The 27,727-nt window shown below is 41.9% G+C and overlaps 1 protein-coding gene across 4 annotated transcripts in view; it reads right to left on the bottom strand.

Annotated features, from left to right (window-relative positions):
- LOC126262378 (intraflagellar transport protein 122 homolog) overlaps positions 1-27,727 on the bottom strand; it is a 241,108-nt gene that overhangs the window by 186,965 nt on the left and 26,416 nt on the right. For all 4 annotated transcript variants that reach the window (XM_049959003.1, XM_049958996.1, XM_049958986.1 and 1 more), the window contains exons 6-8: positions 10,974-11,049; positions 10,699-10,893; positions 10,529-10,617 (exon numbers count right to left, since the gene is read on the bottom strand). In XM_049959003.1, the coding sequence (XP_049814960.1) occupies positions 10,529-10,617; positions 10,699-10,893; positions 10,974-11,049 (360 nt within the window). The remainder of the gene's footprint in view (positions 1-10,528; positions 10,618-10,698; positions 10,894-10,973; positions 11,050-27,727) is intronic.

The raw sequence follows: 27,727 nt of genomic DNA, 5'->3' as shown, positions 1-27,727 counted from the left end.
TCTGCTCCTATTTGTGCTCTTCACAGTAATGGTAAACAGGTGGCGCCCTTCGTTCACAAGCCAAAGCAGTATCGTAAACAACAACAGTGTGCTTGGCAGTAGGCTAGCATGGTTAAAGCCTGTGTTCAGTGTTTCAAGGCACATAAGCAACAGTCATGGTCCAGTCATGATGCTAAGTGCTACCACTGTGGCAAGCATAGACAGATTCTGTCTGTCAGCATACATGCAAATCCAACAATCACTCAGCATGTTCTCCACTGTATCAGTCAACTGATGTTAACTTAATATTTCCAACGCCAAGTATTCTAGTATTGTTCAATGGGAGCCAAATGCAAAGGCAAAGAATTGGAAACTTCTTCCATCCAGTGTCATGCTAATAAATTATTTGTCACTTTGTAGCCTGCCAGACACAGAATACGTATGCAACTGGACACTTGCATGTCAGTGACTCTTTTGAATAGAAGCAAATATGAGCTGTTAGACAAGCACAAGCTAAGTAAGTCAAAGATGACATTTTCTGCCAACAATGGACGTGACCTTCCTGTGCTATCTATTTGCAGCTTACCTGCCACATTTCATTACAAAAACACAGTTTTGTGTTCATGTGACAGTGAAAATATTTCTGGCATTGACTCTCCCCTAGCTGCCCGGGTCAACTTTCACGTGCGCACCACATTGGGTCCATCTGATTGGCATCTGTCATCATGCCTGTATAAGTGAGAAACTGTAGCAGCCCTGGCAGTCAGTGAACTCCTGACAACAATGGCAGAGATGGCTATCGGAAGCTCAAGAATTTTATTCGAATTGACGTGGCTTGAAAACCGAGAATGTTTTATTCTCCTTATCTGTTTGGTTTGCACATTCAAGGCAATGTTCTCTCTGTGAACTCTTCTGTGCCTATGGACAGGCCATGAAAGACAATGTGCAACCACGTATTGCTAAGCATGGCCTGCAGCTTGAGGTATCAGAGATTAAGTGGCACAGGAATGTTTGGCTTGGCACGACATTGCTGCGACTTTCCCTGTAACAGTCAGTGGGCAGGCAGCAGAGGAAGTATTTCATTTAATGATACCATGCCACAAAACTCGTGCTTGCCGCACCCACTTATGGGATCTGATCATATGCCATTATTTTGTGCTTCGGCACAGCTTATCGGTCCAGCACTGTGTCATCCTCTAACATACAAACAGTGACTAGTCCCGTGTGGTTGTGCCACAGTTGCTTTAGAAGGAAGTTCTCTGCCTTCTCCATCAAGGCCACTGGGGCATTGTACGTACTCAGCTGCTTGCACATACTCAGCTGCTTGCCAGAAAACACTGCACATGGGTTGACATATATGCTCAAATAGAACAATTAACATCACAAAATCTGGCATGTACAGAACACCAGTTCGCTCCACCACAAATTTTTTTCGACTGGCTCAAGTAAAGTGTCCCTTGGCAAAGATTGCACATCATCTTTGTGATTATCTACTGGAACTCCTATTGGCTTCTTGTTGTGGATGAATTTACAAGTTTCCGAACATGGTGTCCATGCAAGTTTTAGTGCTCTCTCTCTTGTTCGTGAGTATCAATCTTTTGCTCTCTGTCAAAGTAACCAAGTCCATGGCTTTAACAAGGGCAAACACACAATATAAGAGGAAAATTCTGGCAGGATATAAATATGTACTGTAGGTGTAAAGGAGATAATGCCCTGAATAGGAGAAGTGTTGAGTCACCAACAGGCACAAAGAAAGAATGAAAACCTTAGAAATCCTTGAATGAGCTAGAGCATGTGGATGCCTCCCACTCCTCACACACACACGCTCATGGTAGTAGTGTGTGTGTGTGTCGGGGGGGGGGGGGGGTTATGGGGGGGAGGGGGGGGAGAAGAGAGAGAAAGAGAGAGAGAGAGAGAGAGAGAGAGAGAGAGAGGAGTGCACATGTTCTAGCTCATTAGAGGATTTCTTCCAAAAGCTACCAATATTTTCATTCTTTTTTGTGTGCCTGTTGATGACTGAATATGACTCCTATTGGTGAGTGATCTTCTTTACACCTGAAGTATTAGCATTCTGCCAGACCTTCCTGAACCACTGCATGATCAATAGCTCATGCCACATCTCCTAGAACATGATCTTTGGCATGAAGGGGATGTGGTGCATTTTTCTGTGCGTGCACAGAGTCCGTTTCCGGAAGTTGGTGTGATTCTGTAAGTAAAACAGGATTAGTTTTGGATTATGTCCCTGGGAAATTTTATTTTGGATTTTGGTCTGAGGTGAAGTTTCACTTGGCCACCATTCTAGGACAGTAGATCTCTGTAATACTAATGTAATTGGTGCAGAGTTCGACACTGTGTGTTTACCTCCTCATCATGCTGAGGCTCTCCTTCAGACATTGCATGGTTTTTCAGAAGTGCTGGCACATAAATTAGTGTGACTAATCATATGGAATATTGGATTTTAATTTCTGACCATCTTCCAGTCAGGAAGATTTATTAACTAGGTTCTGGTCTAACAGGAAGTTACTTATCTTAAGCTAGTTGTTGTGGTACAAGCTCTTCCGTAATCGTCCACATTAGTCTCACTGCTGGTGAAGTACAAGTTTCACAATGTACACTACTCTGGTCACTAGGTACTGACTGACTCAGAGCTAGAGGCTAAGCGAACTGCAACTGCGACTCCCCCTGGACTGCAACTGATGACTCGACTCGTCGACTCTCTAGATGACTGACAGGGACTCACTGGGCCCTCCGGTCTGCGACGGCGATCTAAATACTGTCAGTCAAGATGACGTTGGCAGCATGTTGCTTGTGAGTCTCTATTTGGCCTCTCTCCTGATAAGCATGTTGCTAGCGCCTACTATTAATCTTCTAGCAATCTCTTTGCCAAACTGTGTGCTGATGTCAGCTTATGCCAGCACAGTTGGTGCAGACAAACAGCTCACCCTTTCAATGTGTGGTGGTTTCACACCAAGCAGCTTTAATTATTTTTCTTTCCTTTTAATGACTTCTTTTATGTAAACCTGAATTATTTGTTTATGTTAGTCAAATACATTCTAAAGATGTTTATTGCCTTCCTGTTTAGAAGACAGGTTTCCTATCACGTTATGATTGTTATAAAACACTGTTGTTTGGGCATTCTTGAGTTCTGTGCTTGATTGTTTATCATTTTAAAAGAGAATAGGAACCTTGGAAGAGATTATTTTATTGACTTTAAGTAACTGTTCTTAATTTTTTTAATCTAGTTGGATGGTTTGGTCTTAATTTGTGAAGCTCCTGTTGGCCTAATTGGTAAAATTACTTTTCCTGAGGAGTGTTAATAAAAATCTTGATACAAATGATATTCAATCCTTATTTTGCCCGGTCCTTTCACTCCCAGGCAAACTTACACCAGTAATGGGTACCACTTTCCATACTATATGTACAAGAAAGAGAACCTTCAGAGATGTGGAATTAGTCAAGATATATATCAACAAGATACAAGGTAATCATAGAAACTTAATCTGTATACGTTAGTTAACAATAAAGTATCACTATGCTGCTTAATGCTATTCATACTTATGCCATCTACATTTAATGGAGTTAATTAGTAAGAAACCTGCTACTTTGAAAAAGTTACCGTCTCCTCAGTTTTACTATATAGCTGCTGTTTGTCTGCTAGACAAATATTGTATTTTCCAAAGACCTTTTTTTTACATCTGTAAATACTGAGTTCTACTTATAGTACACCCTTTTTTTAAGAAGACATCTCACAACAAAATACTGAAACTCTTTTCTCAGAATAGATGATAAATGACTTTTTTCGCATTCAAAGATGAAGCTGCTTATTTATATTTATATAAAAGCAAGCAGCCTTGTCTTTGAATATATAAGTGTCATTTATCAATTATATGAAGGCTGTAAGACACCTTGAATACAAAACTTTTCTTGGTATAACCTTCGAGCAACAACTCAATTTGCCTTTGTTAAGGGCATCTCAACTGAAAATGCAGAAATCAAAAAGTAAACTGTGTTTACAGTGTAATATTGAAAAAAATTTCAGTTCCATGTATTCATGAAAACATCTTTGAAATTATGAAACAGTATACAAATAAATGTGCATAATGTAACAGTACAGTATCCCAGACAGAGTTCTGTACATTAGGCGCAACTGCTTCACTTGTCTACAACACGATTTTGTAAATGTTCCTTATTACCCACAACTTCTATTTACTATAAGAGTATTCAGACTCAAGATATACAGATTCTGCTTAATTCTACTGTTCGTATTCAACTGTTTTTGACTTTGCCAGTATATGGTCAAATGGTAACATTCTGTGTAATGTCACACAACTGCTTTTTCTGAAGTATTAAATAAAAACAATAGCAGAGTAGCGTAAGAAGAAGAGCAGCGGCTTTAATCAAAATTGTAACTTTTTTCCTAATAAACACATAAATATATAAAGTGATCTAGGAGTACTTCCCATAATGAACAGTGTGAATACATTAGTACTAGTCTTTTACCGAAGTAGCCTGTAATGGCTGTTACTGTTTAATTTGGTATCCATGAAGGCTTTCTTTTATTATGACATTTACAGGACATGATGCATGATGAGGAAGTATTGAATAGAATTGGGGAGAAGAGAAGTTTGTGGCACAACTTGACCAGAAGAAGGGATCGGTTGGTAGGACATGTTCTGAGGCATCAATGGATCACCAATTTAGTATTGGAGGGCAGCGTGGAGGGTAAAAATCGTAGAGGGAGACCAAGAGATGAATACACTAAGCAGATTCAGAAGGATGTAGGTTGCAGTAGGTACTGGGAGATGAAAAAGCTTGCACAGGATAGAATAGCATGGAGAGCTGCATCAAACCAGTCTCAGGACTGAAGACCACAACAACGATGCATGATGAATGTCATCATTATCATCATCATCATCATCATCATTTAGTTATCTGCCTTGTGGTATGTTTAGACTTCATGGCCCTCCATGCTTCTCTGTTCATTCTTTGATACCTTCCTTGTGATCTACTGATGTCATCCATCATTTGGTATCTTCTTCTGTCCTTCCCTCTCTTCCTAGGAATAGAACCTTTCATTGCCTCTACTAGAAGACAGTCTCTTCTTAACGAGGATATTACCCAACCTGAACAGTAACCTACTCATAAAAAATATTAACTGACCCATGCCATCAAATATAATCTTTTCTGTGGAAAACAAAGATAATTATAGATCAATTCTATCATTCCTGTCTTCTGCTTTCTGCTCCTCAATCGGGAAGGGGTGGGGACTGGGGAGAAGGAAGTAAGGATTGGGAGAAGGGGGCAGGGGGAGAAGTGTTGCTGTTCACAAGCAGTTATGTAGCATGGAAATGGGATTAATCCGTTGAAATAGTTCATGGGTGTGATCTGTTGCACTATGGCTCATCTCCGTCATCAAAATTGAGCTGGTCACACTGATCCTTGTAATCTACAACACTATGGAGTGCAACAGGTGACTCTGGTGGCAGTAATTTTACATGAATCAAATTCTAATGGTAAACTGCTGATACAGTGAAATGTTGAATGCTCAAAGCCTGCATTACTTCAAAATATGGATAAATCAGACTGCCCTAATGATGTGGACTTGATCAAACACACTGTCCTGTCTACCTCCTGTGTGACTACGGTGTACACAGCCTGTACAAGGTCTAATGGCATCAAGGTTATATGTTAAGCTCAACGATTCCATTTGTCAAGGTAATGATAGTGCTCTCTAGTCACCATAGTAGCTCTCTCTCATTCTATTGCTCAATGTTGTATACAATCACAATTATATAACCAAAATGACTCTAGAGCCACTACAACAATAAGCTGTATTGAAGGAAATTGGAATAGTGCTTGCCAAACTTCAATAGTGGCTCTTTCTCAGTCAAATGGAAAAGGAAGAATCACTGTGAAAGAAAAATAATGGCAACACACAGTTAACAGCAAACACATCCAACTGAGAGTAAGTGTTCAATACATATAAAGAGCAAATACCATTTGAATATGACTCTTGATGCATCAATCTGACATATGTTGAGTATGGTTGCATATCAATGACATACGTCTTTCTTACTTGCAGAAAATACACCGGCAGTTTCTTCGTACTTTGAAGTACTAAGCCATTTATCTTACTGAAAAAAGTTAAGACTACTATGTTTTTATTAAATGCTCACTCAGCTCTGTATTGCACAGTATCATTTCTGTGTAGTATCTTCAACTCTCTATGTATGTTTTAGTGTAAACTATGAATAGAATTACAAATTTTTACTGCTAAAGACTATTTAACTCATTAATTTGATAAAAATAAGCTAATATGGGAGGAATTTCTTGGTTTTAAGGGTGATATATAAAAAGCAGTGTATCATGTTTTCTGCAAATTCAACATGAATGATGAATGTGCTGGGCACAGTTTGGTGACTGTCAGTGATTTCAGATTCGCAATGTTTTTAACACTGTCTCACAAGATTTTGTTAATTGGGAAGTCATCAAAATATATCTTGCAACACTTTCTTATAGCGAGTTTTCTTGATTTCCACTTTATGAGGCACCCATTGCAGTGCATTATTGATACACCAATAATTGACCACATCTATGCATTTGTTGCCATCCTGCCACTCATTTTTTTAAAAAGTTAGAAAAATCTTTATGACTGTCCTATTGGAGATATTGCTGTAACATGAGAACAAAAGGTTTCTCTAAAACAGTTGTATCATGTATCAGCAGAAGATTACAATGTAATCATATTCCAATAATTATAGATGTGATGCCTATTGGAATAACAAATGTTTCTAACAAAACTTTCATTAAAAACAATGCTAAACTGAATTAGTTATTGATTGCAACTGATTTCAATTTAAACACTCCTGAGACATTAGTAAGACAAAGATCCATAAGTCATGCACCTGTAGAAATTAATGTTGTATGAGTAGTACTAACATTAGCTACTATGACATTTCACGGCAACTACAACTCTCGTTGCAAAATAGGAGCATAAAAACCATTTTACACGCTGATGAGCTTACGACTGTTGTTTCATAAGATTCAATAGAGATTCCTCTTATTAATCAACTTATAAAGGGTTTAACAATAACTGCCTTTCATTAGGGGCAGCGTACTTGCTCACAAAGGTGGTTTGTCAATGGGAAAACAGTGACATTTGCAACACAAATAGTTGTAACATCCACCCTAATCATCAGTTTGGGAGCCTTTTGTCTCTACCTATTCCCTCATCTACAGAAACTTCTACAAGGGAAATGTTCTGAGTTATCGTATCCACTGAGGGGTATTTTACAGATCCAGGTACACACATCAAGGATAGACCTATTCTACTGGGAAAATGTTGGACACTTTGGCCCCATAATACACAACCAAAAAAAGTTTTGTATCATCCCAGTTCCCAGAACTCCTGAAGACAGACGTTGACTGTGGATATTGTATCGCAGACACAGTCCCTTTGACTGTTCAGAGATGTCACAAAACCTGCCCAAAGATCTAAACAACCATGCATGAGCAGCACCTATTAGACAGAGGGGCTCTGACAGCCGATCAGTTCCAGTCATTCTACCAGTAAGCAGGTACATGGCTCGTTTTTTCTGTAGATCTATTATGCCTAGACAGTCAACACCAGGGTTTGATCACATCCACATTGTTACTTTCTGCCAGGAAGGGCTCTCAACAAGGGATGTGTCCAGGTGTCTCAGAGTGAACCAAAGCGATGTTGTTCGACATGGAGGAGATACAGAAACAGGAACTGTCAATGACATGCCTCACTCAGGTGCCCAAGGGCTACTACTGCAGTGTATGACTGCTACCTATGGATTATTGCTTGGAGGAACCCTGACAGCAATGCAACCATGTTGAATAATGATTTTCGTGCTGTCGGTGGACGTCGTGTTATGACTCAAACTGTGTGCAATATGCTGCATGATGCGCAACTTCACTCCCAACGTCCATGGCAAGGTTCATCTTTGCAACCACAACACCATGCAGTGCGGTACAGATGGGCTCAGCAACATGCCGAATGGACCGCTCAGGATTGGCATCATGTTCTCTTCACCGATGAGTGTTGCATATGCCTTCAACCAGATGATCGTCGGAGACATGTTTGGAGGCAACCCTGTCAGGCTGAAAGCCTTAGACATACTGTCCAGCGAGTGCAGCAAGGTGGAGGTTCCCTGCTATTTTGGGGTGGCGTTATGTGGGGCCGACATATGCTGGTGGTGATAGTGGAAGGCGCTGTAACGGCTGTATGATACATGAATGCCATCCTCGGACCAATAGTGCAACCATATCGCCAGCATGTTGGCGAGGCATTCGTCTTCATGGATGACAATTCTCGCCCCTATCGTGCGTATCTTGTGAGTGACTTCCTTCGGGATAACGACATTGCTCGACTAGAGTGGCCAGCATGTTCTCCAGACATGAACCCTATCGAATTTGCAAATGGTGCAAATGGCTCTGAGCACTATGGGACTCAACTGCTGAGGTCATTAGTCCCCTAGAACTTAGAACTAGTTAAACCTAACTAACCTAAGGACATCACAAACATCCATGCCCGAGGCAGGATTCGAACCTGTGACCGTAGCGGTCTTGCGGTTCCAGACTGCAGCGCCTTTAACCGCATGGCCACTTCGGCCGGCCTATCGAATTTGCCTGGGATAGATTGAAAAGGGCTGTTTATGGGCAATGTGACCCACCAACCACTCTGAGGGATCTACGCCAAATCACCGTTGAGGAGTGGGACAATCTGGACCAACAATGCCTTGATGAACTTGGGGATAGTATGCTACAACGAATACAGGCATGCATCAATGCAAGAGGACATGCTACTGGGTATTAGAGGTACTGGTGTGTACAGCAATCTGGACCACCACCTCTGAAGGTCTCGCTGTATGGTGGTACAATATGCAATGTTTGGTTTTCGTAAGCAATAAAAAGGGCAGAAATGATGTTCATGTTGATCTCTATTCCAATTTTCTGTACAGGTTCCAGAACTCTCAGAACAGAGCTGATGCAAAACTTGTTTTGATGTGTGTATAAATACAATAGATTTTGGAGCTTTAAACGCCATATATTTAGTCTTATAGGACAAAATACTAAGATTGTGTTCAGTGTTTTACACTGACAATTTGACACATGCATAGGTATGAATTCATCAATTCTGGGATTTGGAAATAAATAATATGAACATATACGTCATGTGCTGGGGACACCTTTTGCATTCAAAATTGCCTGGATGTTTTTGTACGTTGATGTAGTTTATAGAATTCACTGCAAATGAAACTGTCCCGAGTATTTGAGAAATCCTGAAGGAGAATAACAAGCCCTTAGTTGTTTTTCCAATAAAGACCAAAATGGCTTGATAATATTCTAAGTTGGTGATCTAGGGTGCATTATTTCATTATATTGCTCAACAAACTTATCTTTGAGATTTCAGTCAGCGTGAATGAGGTTAATCTTATGGCAGCACCTCATCTCAGGATGAACAGTCACCTGAAGGCGTTTCATTAGTTGATCAGTTATTTTTCCTTTCAACATGACACAGAAACCACAGCATGACCATCCAGATCATTACAGAGCCTCCACTAAACTTCACACTTGTAAAACACTGCCCCTGACATTTTACAAGCATGGGCAGGTGATGCAGTACAGAGCTGTATAAAAGCATGTTTCCTTTTGTTTGGTCACCCATGTTTTGTGCTCTTTGCATCAGTGAAGACTCTTCTTGATATACAAGAGGTGAAGCTAGGTATTCTGTGATGAGCAGCCTTTTTAAGCTGTCCTCGCCTTACAGTTTTCACTGGTGCTTCCTTTCTAGAAATATAGTAAGCTTTGCAGTCATTTTCTTTGTAGTGATCTTCTTACAAGTGGTCACAATGATGTTTAACACTTTTCTGCCTCTACCAATAATTTTGGTCCCCAACCCACACCTCCAATTGTGATTTTAGCAGATAAAATTTTCCCACGGTCTGTATGCTGTTGTGGCACTTAATACAATAGCTATACATTACTGCAGTGGATTTGTGGCTGTTGCAATTGATGCACTATAAGATGAGCAGCTTTTGTGGTTCTGAGATACAATTCTTTAAACCTAGGAATGCAATTTGGCAATAAACGTTAACATGATCATTTGACAATAAATGTTAATATGACTCAAATCACAGGGAAGTTTGGGAAAAAATGACTTTATTAAATAGAAATATTCACAAATGTTACTGTTTTACTATCCTGCTCAATACAATTACGCTTAATTGTGTCTACTACCTGCACATTTCAATCATTCATGTATTTAGCCAGATTTTCATACTGAGACACAACTAAACATAACTGTAAGCTCAACTTGTTCACATATAAGGAAAATACACATTTCAGTTACACATGAAGTGTAATGTACAAGATTGTATTAACACAATGGATGTCTACTATGACACAGTTCTGCACACTACTTACCAGATACTTGTAGACTAAACACACAATCATCCATGTACACATAATTTACTTCATACAGTATCGCAAGCTGTAAAGCACTCTCTTTATTCCTACATACCTGAAGGCATAGCGTTCTCTGTAAAGTCCATGCACTGTGCTAAATATCAGTTGGTAGTATGCAATTGTGCCATCTTGACATCCAAGGGCCTATAACATAACAATATGTTCAAATATTATTGGTCTCCCAAAAAAAAATCTACAATGAGTCAAAATAAACAAATAACATACCACATAATTGGAATCTGGGCGGGCTGCACAGCACCATACCCATGAAGACTGTTCTTCTCCAACCGTTCCAAGACGTATTCCATCTTTTGTCATCAATGTACAGGTTTTATTTGATCCACCAAGGAGAAGATATTCACCATTATTGAAATAACTAACACAAAGGGGATCAAAGCCAATATTGCGCTCTTTGCCCACCTGTTTGAGAACAATGAATAATGATTTCACAAAAGGAGAGAAGAAAAGTAAAGGAATGTCAAACTTTACCCTGAACTTACCAGTTTGCCACCCATAGTGTAAAATGATAAACCTTGACCCCAGTCTGCAATGCATAATACGTCAAAATTGTCTTCCCTATAAAGAAACAAGAGCAAAGTAATTCACAGGCCATTGCACTTTTAATCCCTAATAAGATTTTATTATAATAATGGAAATTCCTGGATGGAGAAGTATGTACAATAAGGGAAAGGCATTTACTCACCTATTGCCGACTGATGTGTGGAGCACAGAGACATGCACACAGAAAAGAGCATTCACACTGGCTTTCGAACTCTTGCTCTTTTTCTAGCAAAAGTCCACACATCCACACACACAAGCACAAAGGCACCCAAACACACATTCCCATGACCACAGCGAGAGTATGCATTTGTGTGTGTGTGTGTGTGTGTGTGTGTCAATGAATGTACTTCTGCTAGAAAATCCTGTTTACTGTTGATGCATCTCTGTGCTCCATGCATTGGTCCACTGTAGGTGATTGGTTGCCTTTTCCTCAAGGTACCTAATAAGATTTTGCATCTTCCAGCATCGCTAATTGTTCAGAGATGCAACTTGGTGATATGGGCAAAGTTAATTCAGGCAAACAGAAATTTCCTATTATGTTCTCATGCATTTATTGTTATTAATGTATGATACCAATACAGGTAATTGCAACAGTTAATATTATCAATTCATACGAATACTTAAAAAGTCTCATACAATTAATTAAATATTTTGCTTGAATTTGTTATGGGAACAGTGTTTTGGAGGTGGAAAGAGGGGAAGGAGGGAGGGGGCGGAGAATGCAGAGGGGGAGAGAGAGAGGAAGGCAGGAAGGGAGGGGAAGGGAGGGAGGGAAAGAGAGAGAGAGAGAGAGAGAGAGAGAGAGAGAGAGAGAGAGAGAGAGAACTCAGTTGTGTTCTGCTATTATCACTGCTGTAGGCATGATAAATCCTTCCACAGCTGCTGTAATCTACTGATAAATAGTCTGAGTTTCAGCTTCAGCTTTTGATGTAAGACAGCACTATTCACAAATCAGGGACATACTTTCATCTATGTAGAAGCACATGTAAATACCCACAGCATTTTTTTATACCTACTATTCAGTGTTTGGAGTAGAATATAGGACTAGTGTTCAGCTATCATCACAGCATCATCAGCGGGAGGAGGGTGGGGGTGGGGTGGGGGGGGGGGAGGGGTAGAGGTACACTAAGAAATACGAGGGCAGTTCAATAAGTAATGCAACACATTTTTTTTCTCGGCCAATTTTGGTTGAAAAAACCGGAAATTTCTTGTGGAATATTTTCAAACATTCCCGCTTCGTCTCGTATAGTTTCATTGACTTCCGACAGGTGGCAGCCCTGTACGGAGCTGTTAAAATGGCGTCTGTAACGGATGTGCGTTGCAAACAACGGGCAGTGATCGAGTTTCTTTTGGCGGAAAACCAGGGCATCTCAGATATTCATAGGCGCTTGCAGAATGTCTACGGTGATCTGGCAGTGGACAAAAGCACGGTGAGTCGTTGGGCAAAGCGTGTGTCATCATCGCCGCAAGGTCAAGCAAGACTGTCTGATCTCCCGCGTGCGGGCCGGCCGTGCACAGCTGTGACTCCTGCAATGGCAGAGCGTGCGAACACACTCGTTCGAGATGATCGACGGATCACCATCAAACAACTCAGTGCTCAACTTGACATCTCTGTTGGTAGTGCTGTCACAATTGTTCACCAGTTGGGATATTCAAAGGTTTGTTCCCGCTGGGTCCCTCGTTGTCTAACCGAACACCATAAAGAGCAAAGGAAAACCATCTGTGCGGAATTGCTTGCTCGTCATGTGGCTGAGGGTGACAATTTCTTGTCAAAGATTGTTACAGGCGATGAAACATGGGTTCATCACTTCGAACCTGAAACAAAACGGCAATCAATGGAGTGGCGCCACACCCACTCCCCTACCAAGAAAAAGTTTAAAGCCATACCCTCAGCCGGTAAAGTCATGGTTACAGTCTTCTGGGACGCTGAAGGGGTTATTCTGTTCGATGTCCTTCCCCATGGTCAAACGATCAACTCTGAAGTGTATTGTGCTACTCTTCAGAAATTGAAGAAACAACTTCAGCGTGTTTGTAGGCACAAAAATCAGAACGAACTTCTCCTTCTTCATGACAACGCAAGACCTCACACAAGTCTTCGCACCCGAGAGGAGCTCACAAAACTTCAGTGGACTGTTCTTCCTCATGCACCCTACAGCCCCGATCTCGCACCGTCGGATTTCCATATGTTTGGCCCAATGAAGGACGCAATCCGTGGGACGCACTACGCGGATGATGAAGAAGTTATTGATGCAGTACGACGTTGGCTCCGACATCGACCAGTGGAATGGTACCGTGCAGGCATACAGGCCCTCATTTCAAGGTGGCGTAAGGCCGTAGCATTGAATGGAGATTACGTTGAAAAATAGTGTTGTGTAGCTAAAAGATTGGGGAATAACCTGGTGTATTTCAATGCTGAATAAAACAACCCCTGTTTCAGAAAAAAAATGTGTTGCATTACTTATTGAACTGCCCTTGTAAATTATGTGTGCTAGGACTTCAATGTTAGACTTCGTGTTACTCCTTGTTTCAATATGTTTCATTAGCATGAGGAATAAATGGGCATTTGCAGAAAATGATGTAAATTTCCCAACAAGCATTAATGCCTTCAGAAACCCACTGGGAAATCATATAAAAAACATGGGGCTAACAACCAATGACAAACAAAAGCATTTATACTTAGAAATTAAATCACTGACTATTAATTCCTCAACATCCGTAGTACTACAGCTATGCCTAACACAGCTGATATCAAGAAACTCACAGTCAGAAAATTAATTTTGAAGTACTTCATGCAGCTGTGGATCATCAACAATATCTGTTCTTTCAGCTACGCATCAAGTAAAAATGCCTTTATTGCACCACTCAGATACAGCACTGTGGAAAAAATTACTGTACTCTGTTCTTTCAGCTACGCATCAAGTAAAAATGCCTTTATTGCACCACTCAGATACAGCACTGTGGAAAAAATTACTGTACTAAGTACATGCCAGCAAAAGAGATAAGTTGGGGTCTTCCCTCCTAATACACATAAAATATGTTCTGCTCATTAGTCATCTTCAGAAAACAGTTAAGTCTCATTATACACTGACAGAATACAAAATCGCAACACCAACAAGGAGTTGTGGGACAAACAAAGGTTGGTAGGTGTATTCCTATACCAGAAAGTTGGTGCCTCTTCACAATTTGCACATCCCACACGAGTGGTACCAGTAGTGCCACTATGAGGATGCAAATTAGTTTCGCTTTAAATAAACGTTGTAACGGTCCTAAGTGTTAGTTAACTTTGAGTTTGGACGTGGTGAGTTGATGTTAGTCAAGAATTCCTTTAAGGTGATAAAGATGCCAGTATCAACACCTCACTGAGTTTGAACAAGGTCATGTAATAGGACTACGAGAAGCTGGATGTTCTTTCTGCATTATTGCAGAAAGACTTGGCAGGAATGCAGTCACTGTACATGATTGCTGGCTGCATTGGTCGTGGGAACGTACAGTTCCACGAAGATCAGGCTCAGGACGGCCATGTGGCACTACCGAGAGGGAAGACTGTTGTGTTCAGTGTATGGCATTGTACTGCATCTGCAGCAGCAATATGAGCAGCAGTTGGCACCACAGTGACGTAACAAACAATTACAAATCGGTACTTCCTGCTAGACACATTGGATCTACACCTGGAGTTATGGTCTGGGGTCCGATATGTATGACAGCAGGCACATTCTTGTCGTTATGACTACAAATTTGTATGTCAGTCAGGTGATTTGATCTGTTGTGCTACCATTCATGAACAGCATTCCAGGAAGTGTTTTCCAACAGGATAATACTCATTCACATACTGCTGTTTTAATCCAATATGCTCTACAGAGTGTCAACATATTGCCTTGGCCTCACTCGATCACCAGATCAGTATCCAATCAAACATACTTGGGACATCATCGGATGACAGCACCAGTGTCATCCACAAACAGCATTAACTGTCGGTGTATTGATCAACTATGTGCAACAGGCATAGAACTCCATCTCACATACTAACATCTGGCACCTGTACAACACAATGCATGAATGTTTGCATGCTTGTATTCAACATTCTGGAGGTTACACCCCTTATTCATGTTCCAGCATTTCACATTTGCAATGGCTTATCTTGTACTTACATTAACCTGTGACCATGCAATGTCAATCATTTAGATTCCGCTCCCGGGATTGGAATGACTCCTTACCCTCTCCCTTAAAACCCACATCCTTTCGTCTTTCCCTCTCCTTCCCTCTTTCCTGATGAGGCAACAGTTTGTTGCGAAAGCTTGAATTTTGTGTGTATATTTGTGTTTGTTTGTGTGTCTATCGACCTGCCAGCGCTTTTGTTTGGTAAGTCTCATCATCTTTCTTTTTAGATATATTTAGATATGTTGCTTAGACAAATCTATTGCCAAAGTTTCATTACTCTAAATTAATTATTTTTTGGAGTTGTGATTTTTGTTCCATCAGTGTGCAAAGCAGCAACATCTACAATCCACAGGTTTTTTTGTTTCATGTAATAAACAGTTAGCCATCAAAACTGCAACATCACAAAGGATAGAAAGTATTATTTATTGTAAGTATACAGTACGGTTGGAAGAATACGTGGTTAAATTCGCACATGATTTGGGCATATATGGACTGCAAAATTTAGTACAGAGAGCTGCCACCTCTGGCAGCAACAATGGCTGGGCATCAAATCAACTTGATTTTGGATGACACACACAGGTCATGCCATGCCGCTTCAACTCCCTGCTGGACTTCATCAATAACTGTGGCTGGCATGTGGTTGGATGCTGGTCTCTTAGGCAACATGTAGGCAGGTGTTTTCAGTAGCCGAGAGATCTGGAGAACGTGCTGCCCCAGGCAAGAGTCAGACTTTCTTTGTATGAAGCTAGATCAATAAAGCATGAGTAAGAAAAGTGATCGTACATTATCGTATTATAAGATAACATCCTAGAGATCTTAAAGATAGGGCACAGCCACCAGCATTAACACATGAGACATGTGAAGCCTTATGTCCAAATAAGCAGTTATGTGAACCAGCAATGATCTTGTTGTGTACCCAATGGCACCACTTACCACCAGGCCACCAAATGCTGGATATGTACGACGATGATGAGTGCAGCCTAGCAACATTTGTTCTCTTCAAAGGCTCCACACGTGGACATATGCATTGTAACAGTGTACATACAACAGGAGATGACACCACTCATTTTACCAGTGTTGCCATTGGTTGTGCCGCTACCGGGACAAGGTCTTACCTTGCAAAGAATGACTATTCTCTTTTCATCATGATCATAGAGTATGTAGTCTATCACAGATTTAGTCAGCTAACCATGGGTGTACCATTGTACCTTTTGTTTTTTTCTTTTTCTTAAAGCTGGTGTTGTCAAATGCTAGTCCATTCCTTTTGTGAAAATCTAAAAGTTTTCATCCTTCTCTATTCTTCCTTCCCCACCCCTCCACCCCCAATACTTCAATACATCTCTCTCTTTCCGTGCTTGTGTAAGCATTAGATCTCCCACTGTTATGACCTGTTCAGTTAATGGTCTTTCTATTTCCTCTTCACAGTCCTCATTCTCTTTAGCACAATATCCAACTTGTGGGGCATATATTTGTAGAACTTCCATAACATTCCTTTTTACTTTCACTCTGACCTTCATCAACCAGTCACTTGTTCCCTTTATTTCACCATTCCCACAACAGTGCAGCATACATCCACTCTTCAGTTTTCTACTTCCTCTACCTTTCCACCTGAGTTCTGACAATCCTAGAATATATACAAGACAGGTTTGTAGTCTATCCCAGATGCTATTCAATCTCTGCATAGAAGAAACAGTACAGAAAACTAAAGAAAAATTTGTAAAACAACTGCAATTCAAGGGGAGGAAATAAAAACTTTAAAGATTTACTAATGACACTGTAATTATGCCAGGAAAAGGCTTGAAAAATCAGTTGAACTTTATGGATAGCATCTTGGAAAAATGTACAATGAACGTCAACAAAAATGTAAACAGGGCAATGGACTGCAGTCAAATTCATCAGATTATAATGAGATAATTGTTTTAGGAAATGATATACCAAAAGCAGCAGAAGAGTTTTGTTATGTGGTTAGCAAAATAATCAATGAAGGCAGAAGTAAAGATGATATAAAATGCAGACTGCGATTAATAAGAAAAGCTTTTTTGAGAAAAAGAAGTGTCAAAACTTAACATAAATTTAAGTGTTAGGAAGTATTTCTGAAAGTATTTGTGTGGAGTGTAGCCCTACATGGCAGTGAAATATGAACAATAAACAGCAGGGACAAGGACAGAATAAGAGATTTTGAAACGTAGTGCTACAGAGGAATGCTAAAAATTAGATGGATTGATCAAATAAATAATGAAGAGATACTGAAATTAACTGAAGCAAGAAGAGCTTTACTGCACAACTTGATTAAAAAATGAATAGATAACATCCTAAAACATCATTAAATACTTATTTTTTATCTGCTCCATGTGCCAATGCCACAAAATCTTCCTGTTGGCACAAATGTAACTGTTCTAATTGGTGGTGGCTCAACTACAGAAGCCAGGGAAATGGACCCCAGAAGAGGAAAATAGACTTGACATGTGAGTCTGTCTGTAGGGGAGCAGAGACTCTGAACACCACACAGAGACAGGCATGGAGGGAAGCATCAAATGCAACCAGCACGAATCACTGAACCACTAACATGCAGAACCATGTTATGATGTGTTATGAAGACCTGATCCAAGCTGGTCAGTGTCAGTGCTGGTCAATAACAAGTCTGGCCTATTGTTGCTGGCAAGTAAACACTTGGGTCAGCAGTTCTGTTCATGCAGCACTTCGTACATTCTGTCTGTGAGAACTTGCTGCACTACTCTGCAGCAAGACCCACACCCTATCAGCTGCATTCATATCGATGTCCACTGGTGGGGATACTAAAGTGGGCAGCTTGAGTTCGATTCCTGCAGCGGCGAATATTTTAAACAAAGGCACTCCGTGCACAGTAAAACACATAAAAATGAAAAAAATAATAATTTGCCATATAGCGGAGATGCTGAGTCACAGACAGGCACAACAAAATGACTCACAACTGTTACATTCCATCCTGGATTTTTAATTGTTTGAAAAATAGTAATTTGCAATTTTTTTAAATGTAATTCATCTTTATAAAAAATCGATAATTAATTATTTATATTTGCAATAAAAATGGACTTTTTGCAATTCATACTAATATTCTAAATGTCAAAGTAACTATGTGCGTTATGTTTTCACAACTTAGTCGCTGAACTGATTTCGATGAATTTTTGTATGCAGACAGCTTGAACCCTGAGGACGAACTTAGGCTACTTAAGGAAGTGCATAGAACAAGATATATACTGATATTAAGAGTGTCATGTGAATTAGGGAAAAACATTTACTTTTTGAAAAAGCTATTTACTCTTTGACTTTTGAAGTTTATAATGTTTGTGAAAACACTTTTATTGATTGGTATGTTCTATGCAATAGATTTAATGCAATGAACACAATGCTTAGACAATCACCGACATGTTATATCTATGTGTCGCTACCAATATCATAAAGTGTGAAAATAACTGTGTCTGGTACATTTTCACAAGTAAACCGCTGAATCCATTTCGATGAAATCTAATACGGAGCTAGCTTGAACCCTGAGGAAGAGCATTAGATACTTTAGAAAGAACAAAAAAGGAAAGAAAGTTGACCCCTAAGAGGGTGAAGTAGGGAATGGAAGAACTTTCTTTTTTTACATCAGTGAACATAAACCATGTTAAAAAATTATTAAATTTCTTGCATAATGTAACGTTGTATACATATAGCTACTTCAATCACATGATGTGTAGATGCATGCTCCTGCGTGTGCTCCATTATCATGCATTGGGGATAGATTTGGGGAGGGGGGGGGGGACACAAAATGAGCTAAGGTTACTTGAACAGGCATACACTTGAGGGTAGCTGAAATTATTGCTTGTACAATAGCTTACTTACTCACCATCACTCATCATAACAAAACTGATATACACTCCTGGAAATGGAAAAAAGAACACATTGACACCGGTGTGTCAGACCCACCATACTTGCTCCGGACACTGCAAGAGGGCTGTACAAGCAATGATCACACGCACGGCACAGCGGACACACCAGGACCCGCGGTGTTGGCCGTCGAATGGCGCTAGCTGCGCAGCATTTGTGCACCGCCGCCGTCAGTGTCAGCCAGTTTGCCGTGGCATACGGAGCTCCATCGCAGTCTTTAACACTGGTAGCATGCCGCAACAGCATGGACGTGAACCGTATGTGCAGTTGACGGACTTTGAGCGAGGGCGTATAGTGGGCATGCGGGAGGCCGGGTGGACGTACCGCCGAATTGCTCAACACATGGGGCGTGAGGTCTCCACAGTACATCGATGTTGTCGCCAGTGGTCGGCGGAAGGTGCACGTGCCCGTCGACCTGGGACCGGACCGCAGCGACGCACGGATGCACGCCAAGACCGTAGGATCCTACGCAGTGCCGTAGGGGACCGCACCGCCACTTCCCAGCAAATTAGGGACACTGTTGCTCCTGGGGTATCGGCGAGGACCATTCGCAACCGTCTCCATGAAGCTGGGCTACGGTCCCGCACACCGTTAGGCCGTCTTCCGCTCACGCCCCAACATCGTGCAGCCCGCCTCCAGTGGTGTCGCGACAGGCGTGAATGGAGGGACGAATGGAGACGTGTCGTCTTCAGCGATGAGAGTCGCTTCTGCCTTGGTGCCAATGATGGTCGTATGAGTGTTTGGCGCCGTGCAGGTGAGCACCACAATCAGGACTGCATACGACCGAGGCACACAGGGCCAACACCCGGCATCATGGTGTGGGGAGCGATCTCCTACACTGGCCGTACACCACTGGTGATCGTCGAGGGGACACTGAATAGTGCACGGTACATCCAAACCATCATGGAACCCATCGTTCTACCATTCCTAGACCGGCAAGGGAACTTGCTGTTCCAACAGGACAATGCACGTCCGCATGTATCCCGTGCCACCCAACGTGCTCTAGAAGGTGTAAGTCAACTACCCTGGCCAGCAAGATCTCCGGATCTGTCCCCCATTGAGCATGTTTGGGACTGGATGAAGCGTCGTCTCACGCGGTCTGCACGTCCAGCACGAACGCTGGTCCAACTGAGGCGCCAGGTGGAAATGGCATGGCAAGCCGTTCCACAGGACTACATCCAGCATCTCTACGATCGTCTCCATGGGAGAATAGCAGCCTGCATTGCTGCGAAAGGTGGATATACACTGTACTAGTGCCGACATTGTGCATGCTCTGTTGCCTGTGTCTATGTGCCTGTGGTTCTGTCAGTGTGATCATGTGATGTATCTGACCCCAGGAATGTGTCAATAAAGTTTCCCCTTCCTGGGACAAGGAATTCACGGTGTTCTTATTTCAATTTCCAGGAGTGTATGAGTGCAGCTTTGAGTAATACGAGGGTAAGTCAATTATTATCTTTAATTTAGTTACATTTTTGTTTATTTTGGTAGGACTGTTGTTTTACATTGATGACGCATGCTTTGTTTATTTGTTGTTATATCATTGCAATTTTCAAGCTGCTAGGTTAGTTTCGTTATCGCTGCCAAGCTGTTAATCATGGCAGCTCCGATGTCTACTTGCACCAAAGAGGAGGAACATTCAGTGATCCGTTTTTTGTGGTCCAAAGGCATATCAGGGACCAAAATTTAAAACATTATTTCCCACATTTTACATTTTTCCGTATTTTACACCATTTTTTTGAAGTCCCTTGAAAAGTGTAAAAGCGGGGTTTCACTGTATTTAATAAATATTATGCATAACAAAATGTTATTAAGTCTAAAAATAAAATTCAGATATTACTACAGGATGGTCAAGCTCGAACAGATGGATACTGGTGAACTGTCAGACTTATTGAGCTGAGGGATACTAGAACAACTGGAGAAAGGCAAGCAAAATCAAGTAATGGAAAGTCCAGAGTGGAATAATAGCAACAGGGAAAGGACAGATTGCTACTCACTACATACAGGAGCCACTGAGCTGCAGACATGCATGATTATCTCAACCACATCAAACCTACCAACCATCAACAATACCTCCACTTTGACAGCTATAACCCATTCTGCATCTAGAAGTCACTTCCATACAGCCTAGCCACAAACACTCACCACATATGTAGGGATATGCAGTCCTTCTCCAAATTGGCCAAGGGTCTCACTGAGGCCTTCGCAGACCGTACTTATCCTCTCAACCTTGTCCAGGAACAGATCTCCTGTGTCTTGTGTCCCAGTCATCTACTATCCCCAACATACCCACTGTCCAGTGGGTTGAAGCAGTGAAGGGAATAGTCAGTTGGAGAATGGGAACTAGTGACTCAGAACTATTCAGGACTGGAGCAACTGGATCACATTCTCCACCAGGGTATCAACCACCTCTCCTCATGCCCTGAAATAAGAATTATCTGCCCCCCATTATACTCCCCAGACCCTCCCACAGTGCTATTCTGATGCCTAACCCCCCCCCCCACCACCACCACCACCACCACCACCCTCCTCCCAAAACACTATATTCTTGCTGATTGCTTCACAGCCAGTGTGTGCCATCTGTATTTTTCACATCAACACTGGCTTTCCTGAAATGAACTGGTGTGAACCCTCCTTACAATATATACTTCATTCCTATAGCTCACCTTCTGATATCCTAGCCTGGCAATTTTGGAGGCCCACCGGAGGGCCTGGAAAATGATAATGGCTATTACATGGCCGTACTACATCTACGAACACTGGTGTCACCGATGGAGAGCTGGTTGTGAAGGCATGCCCCTCTGACAAGCCTATCAGTGCTCGCAGCTGCCTTTTAAAGCTAGTAGTGCAGCAGTTCTCTCCTCAGCCATGATTTCACTGTGCTCTTGTATTGATCTCACTACACAAAATTGTTTTGGTTTCTGGATTCACAGCATCTTAGGTTTTTGGTTCTCGCTTTCCTTGTCGGACTTGCCATCTCTGTTGACCTTCCTCTTGTTGTTATCTTCCTGTTATTTGTTCCAGTCACTGCACCCTTGGACTCAACCTTCACTAGCTCCTGTCCTCCACCTGCCTATCCCCTTCCCTGATTCAACCCTAGTACTGCACACACCTTCACTTCTGTCAACACATCTACATAATCCTTTCCTCTTCACTACTTCTCCCCCTCATTTTTCCTTTCCCCATCCTCTTCAGCATCTTCCCCCATTCCCAAACTGCTATTCCTCCTCCTTCCCACCCCATGCATCTTTATTACGTCCGCTATCCATCCCTGCTAGAGTGCTGCTCACGATAGAGACAGTTGCAGTTGGACCTTAGTGCCCAAAGACGACAGTGTCCACACGTGTATGAATTCTTCTTGTGTGAATTTTCTGTTTCTGAAGAAAGACTTTGAAAGCTGAAATACTTCTACAATTTTTTTTCTTTTTTTTTTGTGCCTGTCTATGACTCAATGTCACCTCTATGATGTGAGTGGCATTCCACCCTTTCTATATTGATGGAAATACAAATGGGAAGATTATCAAATAAAAAGAAGAGGAAAACACAAAAGGAGGTGGAGTTAAAGTATTTTAATGAAGAACACGAACTGAGAACAAACAACAAACTGTAGAGGGAACAGAACAAACTGCAAACTTGATGCAAGAAAGGTTATTTTGGTTTTACAGACTAACCTCAAGACTAAACAACAAACTGTAAAGGAAACAGAATAAACTGCAAACTTGATGCAAGAAAGGTTATTTTGGTTTTACAGACTAACTTTAAGTTCAACCAAAACAACTTTACATGAAAGATCATGGTCAATCGAAAAAAAAACCTACCATATACTACAGTTGAGTAAAGCTGAGGATGATGATCGAAGGTCAGCTTGTGACATACAGGATGTCTGCACCAAAATGCACTATTTTTGAGGCAGTTTAAAAATAGTAAATCTTTCTTTGTTTCAGATCTCACTTGTTTACTGTATGTAGAAGGCCTTGAAGTTGCTGACTGATTTTTGTCACTGTTTGGCACATTTTCATTGTTTTATTGTTGTCAATCAAAGTGAAAATGATGCCAACTCAGAAAAAGGGAGAAACTTTGCTTTGGTATGCAGAGCATATATCTATTGTTACAGTGCAGAGATGTTTTGCTGTGTTCACAAGAAAGTATGATCAGACACCAGCATTCCAACAAAATTCATTAAAATCAAGTTGTCGGGCTTCACAGGAACTTCAGATGCCTTATACAACTATCCTTACAGTCCTCAAAAAATGGTTGCATCTGTATTCAAACAGGGTGCAGATTTTGCAGACAATGAAGCCCGATGACAAGCAATGGTGATACGGATTTGTAAGTGAAATGCTGAACCAAATCAACTAGAAAGGTGCTTTCTTGTCAAGTGTAATGTTTTTCAATGAGGCCCCATTCCATGTCTCTGGGTCTGTGAATAAGCATAGCGTTCACATCTGGGGGTTATAGAACCCAAACAGTATTACGGAAAATGTGCAAGGTGGCCCAAAAGTGAACATCTGGTGTGGCTTCAATTGCAACAAGATAATTGGACTGTTCTTCTTTGTTGAGGACACTATTACAGGAATGATGTACCTACACATGATGAAGGTGATTACTTTTCCCCAGGTTGAAGAATTGCAACTGAACCTTTGGCTTCAACAAGGTGGTGCTCCACCTCAGTGGTTGTTCGATCTTTGGAAAATTCTGAATTGAACACTTCCAGGAAGTTGGATTGGATGTGGTGGACACACGAATTGGCTTCCACATTCGACTGATATCACATCATTGGATTTGTCTTTCTGGGGCTACTTGAAGGACAGGATGTTCGCCACTGCACTGTGGGACCTTCAAGATCTCCAAATTCGGATTGTGGAAGTCATTGGTTCTAAACTTGCAGAGATGTTGCAGTAGACTTGGATGGAAACTGAATATTCATTGCTCCACAGGGTTCAAGTGGAAGTGTTTTGATTTGACATAATTTATTCTGAAAACTTAAGTTGACACACATCTTATTTTGAGAGGAAATAAATGTATTTCATTTAATTTTGTGTTGGAAGCAAATTGAAAATAGGATATTTCAGTGCAAACATCCTACATAAAGTCCTTCTTGGTATTTACACAGATCTTGTGTGCTGGTATGAAGTTTACTCCCACCCCTATGTACTGGGTATTCCACATAAAACCAGTACAATGAACAAACTGAAATAGAACAGGTATTAGTAACATTAAAAAGAAACATACAGTTATCTGTTTATAAGACACACTGGAAGTGATGACCATAGGCACTCAGGCATCGCCGACTTCGTGTGGTGATGTTACCAGCAACGCACTGTAATTCTGCGGGAGTTACATTAATTTCTCTAGGAATGTTCTGTTTAAGATGGTTTATTGTGAGAGGATTGTCAACATACACTTTGCTTTTTAGTGTGCCCCATAAATAAAAATCACATGATGTTAAGTCCAACAACCTTTGGGGCCAGAGGCCACTACTGACACGTCTGTCTTCAGGGAGCATGTTGGTGATGTGGGCCATACTTTGGTTGGATATGTGAGTGGCTCCTCCATCTTATTGGTGTTCTGCATACAGCTTCTCTGCATCTTTCAACTGTGCTTGGAAAGAGCCAAAGATCTCTAGATATCAGACACTGTTTAAGGTTTAACTGAAAAACATGGGGACAACGATGCGCAAGCCAGACAACGCACACCAAACACCCGTCTTCTTTGAGTGGAGAGGTACTCTATGCAGAATTTTATATTGGTTGTCCTGTGACTAATGTCTGTAATTCCAGGAGTTAACAAAACCTTGCAAATGAAACCAGGTCTCATCTGATACAAAGTAAAGCACGGGGTCCAAGTAATCGCTAGTAACTGATGTTAATAGCCAGATCAATACTAAACTCTTTTTTCCTGGTCCTCAAATTTCAACTCTTACACCACTCTCACATGATATGCTTTTAATTTTATATCTTTTAGCAAATGATGACACGATGTACAACGTATCACCAACCTGCTGCAACAACCTCCTTACCAACTTACGGGGACGTCTTGTAATGTCCATGCAAATTCTGTCTATCATTTCACGGGTCCTCACTGTTGTTCGCCTTTACCTCTGCACATTCTAACCAGATCCTACAGCCCTCCATTTCTTGTACAGATACTGAATAGTGCTGGTTGTGGGGAGTTTCCTACCAGGATATTTCACTTGAAACATTTCTTTACATTCCTTGATGGAGCCTGTCATTATGTAACACTCCACAACATCACTCCGCTGTTCTAATGCAAACTGTCCCATTTCTGTAACAGTTCAACAATACAAGCTTCTCACAACAAATGATGCACAAACACATAGTTTTTGATAAAATTCAGTGTAGACAACTTTTGAGACAGTGTTGGGACTTCACAAGCCATTTGACTTGAGATGATTAACTGGTATGTGAGGCTTACCAGTTTTATGTAGGACAGACACCCCTGTTCTTCTGGGCAAAAATGTATTCTAAACCTTGTACTCTCCACTTAACTTTTAGTTTCTCTGTAAATGATTTGTATTCACATAAGCTACAAGTTAAGAATGAAACTGTTTCACTCTTGGTTAAGTACACACTGTTTTAACCATTTGTGCCAACTTAAAACTATATGCCAGACCAGGAATGAAAGCCAAATAAATCACACACAGTGCTCTTCCAACTGATTCAACCAAAGTACTCTTAGCATATTGATGCAAAACTCCTGTCAATTTCTTTCATACTCAACACACCGTGTACTCCATCAATCCATTTTCAGTTACAATCTTGAGTCAAAGTCAAACACTCCACTAAGTCACTTTTGCCAAGAGCACTCACTAGGCAGCCCCACAGGACTATCTCTGTGCAGTTTCAAAGGAACAGAGAAGAAATAATTACAAATGGAGTTGGGTTTATGAAGAATTATGTATGGAATTTCCTGACAACTAGTAAGCAGCCTTCTGCTGTTTGCCTAGTCTTTGGGGGAAGGTCTCCAGCCTAATTGCAATAAATTAGGTAACAAATTGGACACAAACTGGCCAAGAGAGTAAAAAATCAGGAGAATAATGGCATCCTCCAGGTTTCTAATATACACTCCTGGAAATGGAAAAAAGAATACATTGACACCGGTGTGTCAGACCCACCATACTTGCTCCGGACACTGCGAGAGGGCTGTACAAGCAATGATCACACGCACGGCACAGCGGACACACCAGGACCCGCGGTGTTGGCCGTCGAATGGCGCTAGCTGCGCAGCATTTGTGCACCGCCGCCGTCAGTGTCAGCCAGTTTGCCGTGGCATACGGAGCTCCATCGCAGTCTTTAACACTGGTAGCATGCCGCAACAGCATGGACGTGAACCGTATGTGCAGTTGACGGACTTTGAGCGAGGGCGTATAGTGGGCATGCGGGAGGCCGGGTGGACGTACCGCCGAATTGCTCAACACGTGGGGCGTGAGGTCTCCACAGTACATCGATGTTGTCGCCAGTGGTCGGCGGAAGGTGCACGTGCCCGTCGACCTGGGACCGGACCGCAGCGACGCACGGATGCACGCCAAGACCGTAGGATCCTACGCAGTGCCGTAGGGGACCGCACCGCCACTTCCCAACAAATTAGGGACACTGTTGCTCCTGGGGTATCGGCGAGGACCATTCGCAACCGTCTCCATGAAGCTGGGCTACGGTCCCGCACACCGTTAGGCCGTCTTCCGCTCACGCCCCAACATCGTGCAGCCCGCCTCCAGTGGTGTCGCGACAGGCGTGAATGGAGGGACGAATGGAGACGTGTCGTCTTCAGCGATGAGAGTCGCTTCTGCCTTGGTGCCAATGATGGTCGTATGAGTGTTTGGCGCCGTGCAGGTGAGCGCCACAATCAGGACTGCATACGACCGAGGCACACAGGGCCAACACCCGGCATCATGGTGTGGGGAGCGATCTCCTACACTGGCCGTACACCACTGGTGATCGTCAAGGGGACACTGAATAGTGCACGGTACATCCAAACCGTCATCGAACCCATCGTTCTACCATTCCTAGACCGGCAAGGGAACTTGCTGTTCCAACAGGACAATGCACGTCCGCATGTATCCCGTACCACCCAACGTGCTCTAGAAGGTGTAAGTCAACTACCCTGGCCAGCAAGATCTCCGGATCTGTCCCCCATTGAGCATGTTTGGGACTGGATGAAGCGTCGTCTCACGCGGTCTGCACGTCCAGCACGAACGCTGGTCCAACTGAGGCGCCAGGTGGAAATGGCATGGCAAGCCGTTCCACAGGACTACATCCAGCATCTCTACGATCGTCTCCATGGGAGAATAGCAGCCTGCATTGCTGCGAAAGGTGGATATACACTGTACTAGTGCCGACATTGTGCATGCTCTGTTGCCTGTGTCTATGTGCCTGTGGTTCTGTCAGTGTGATCATGTGATGTATCTGACCCCAGGAATGTGTCAATAAAGTTTCCCCTTCCTGGGACAATGAATTCACGGTGTTCTTATTTCAATTTCCAGGAGTGTAGTATGTACTGCCAAGGATCGTCTGAAGATGGAGACAATTTTCTGACTTAATGTGCAATTCAAACAGGAGCAGGCTTAAATGTGACATGACAGAAGCAGCAAATTTTAAAAAAAGTGTACATT

This window comes from Schistocerca nitens, chromosome 1 (genome assembly GCF_023898315.1).
Source record: "Schistocerca nitens isolate TAMUIC-IGC-003100 chromosome 1, iqSchNite1.1, whole genome shotgun sequence".
Lineage (NCBI taxonomy): Eukaryota > Metazoa > Arthropoda > Insecta > Orthoptera > Acrididae > Schistocerca > Schistocerca nitens.
This window is presented reverse-complemented; position numbering and strand designations above follow the sequence as displayed.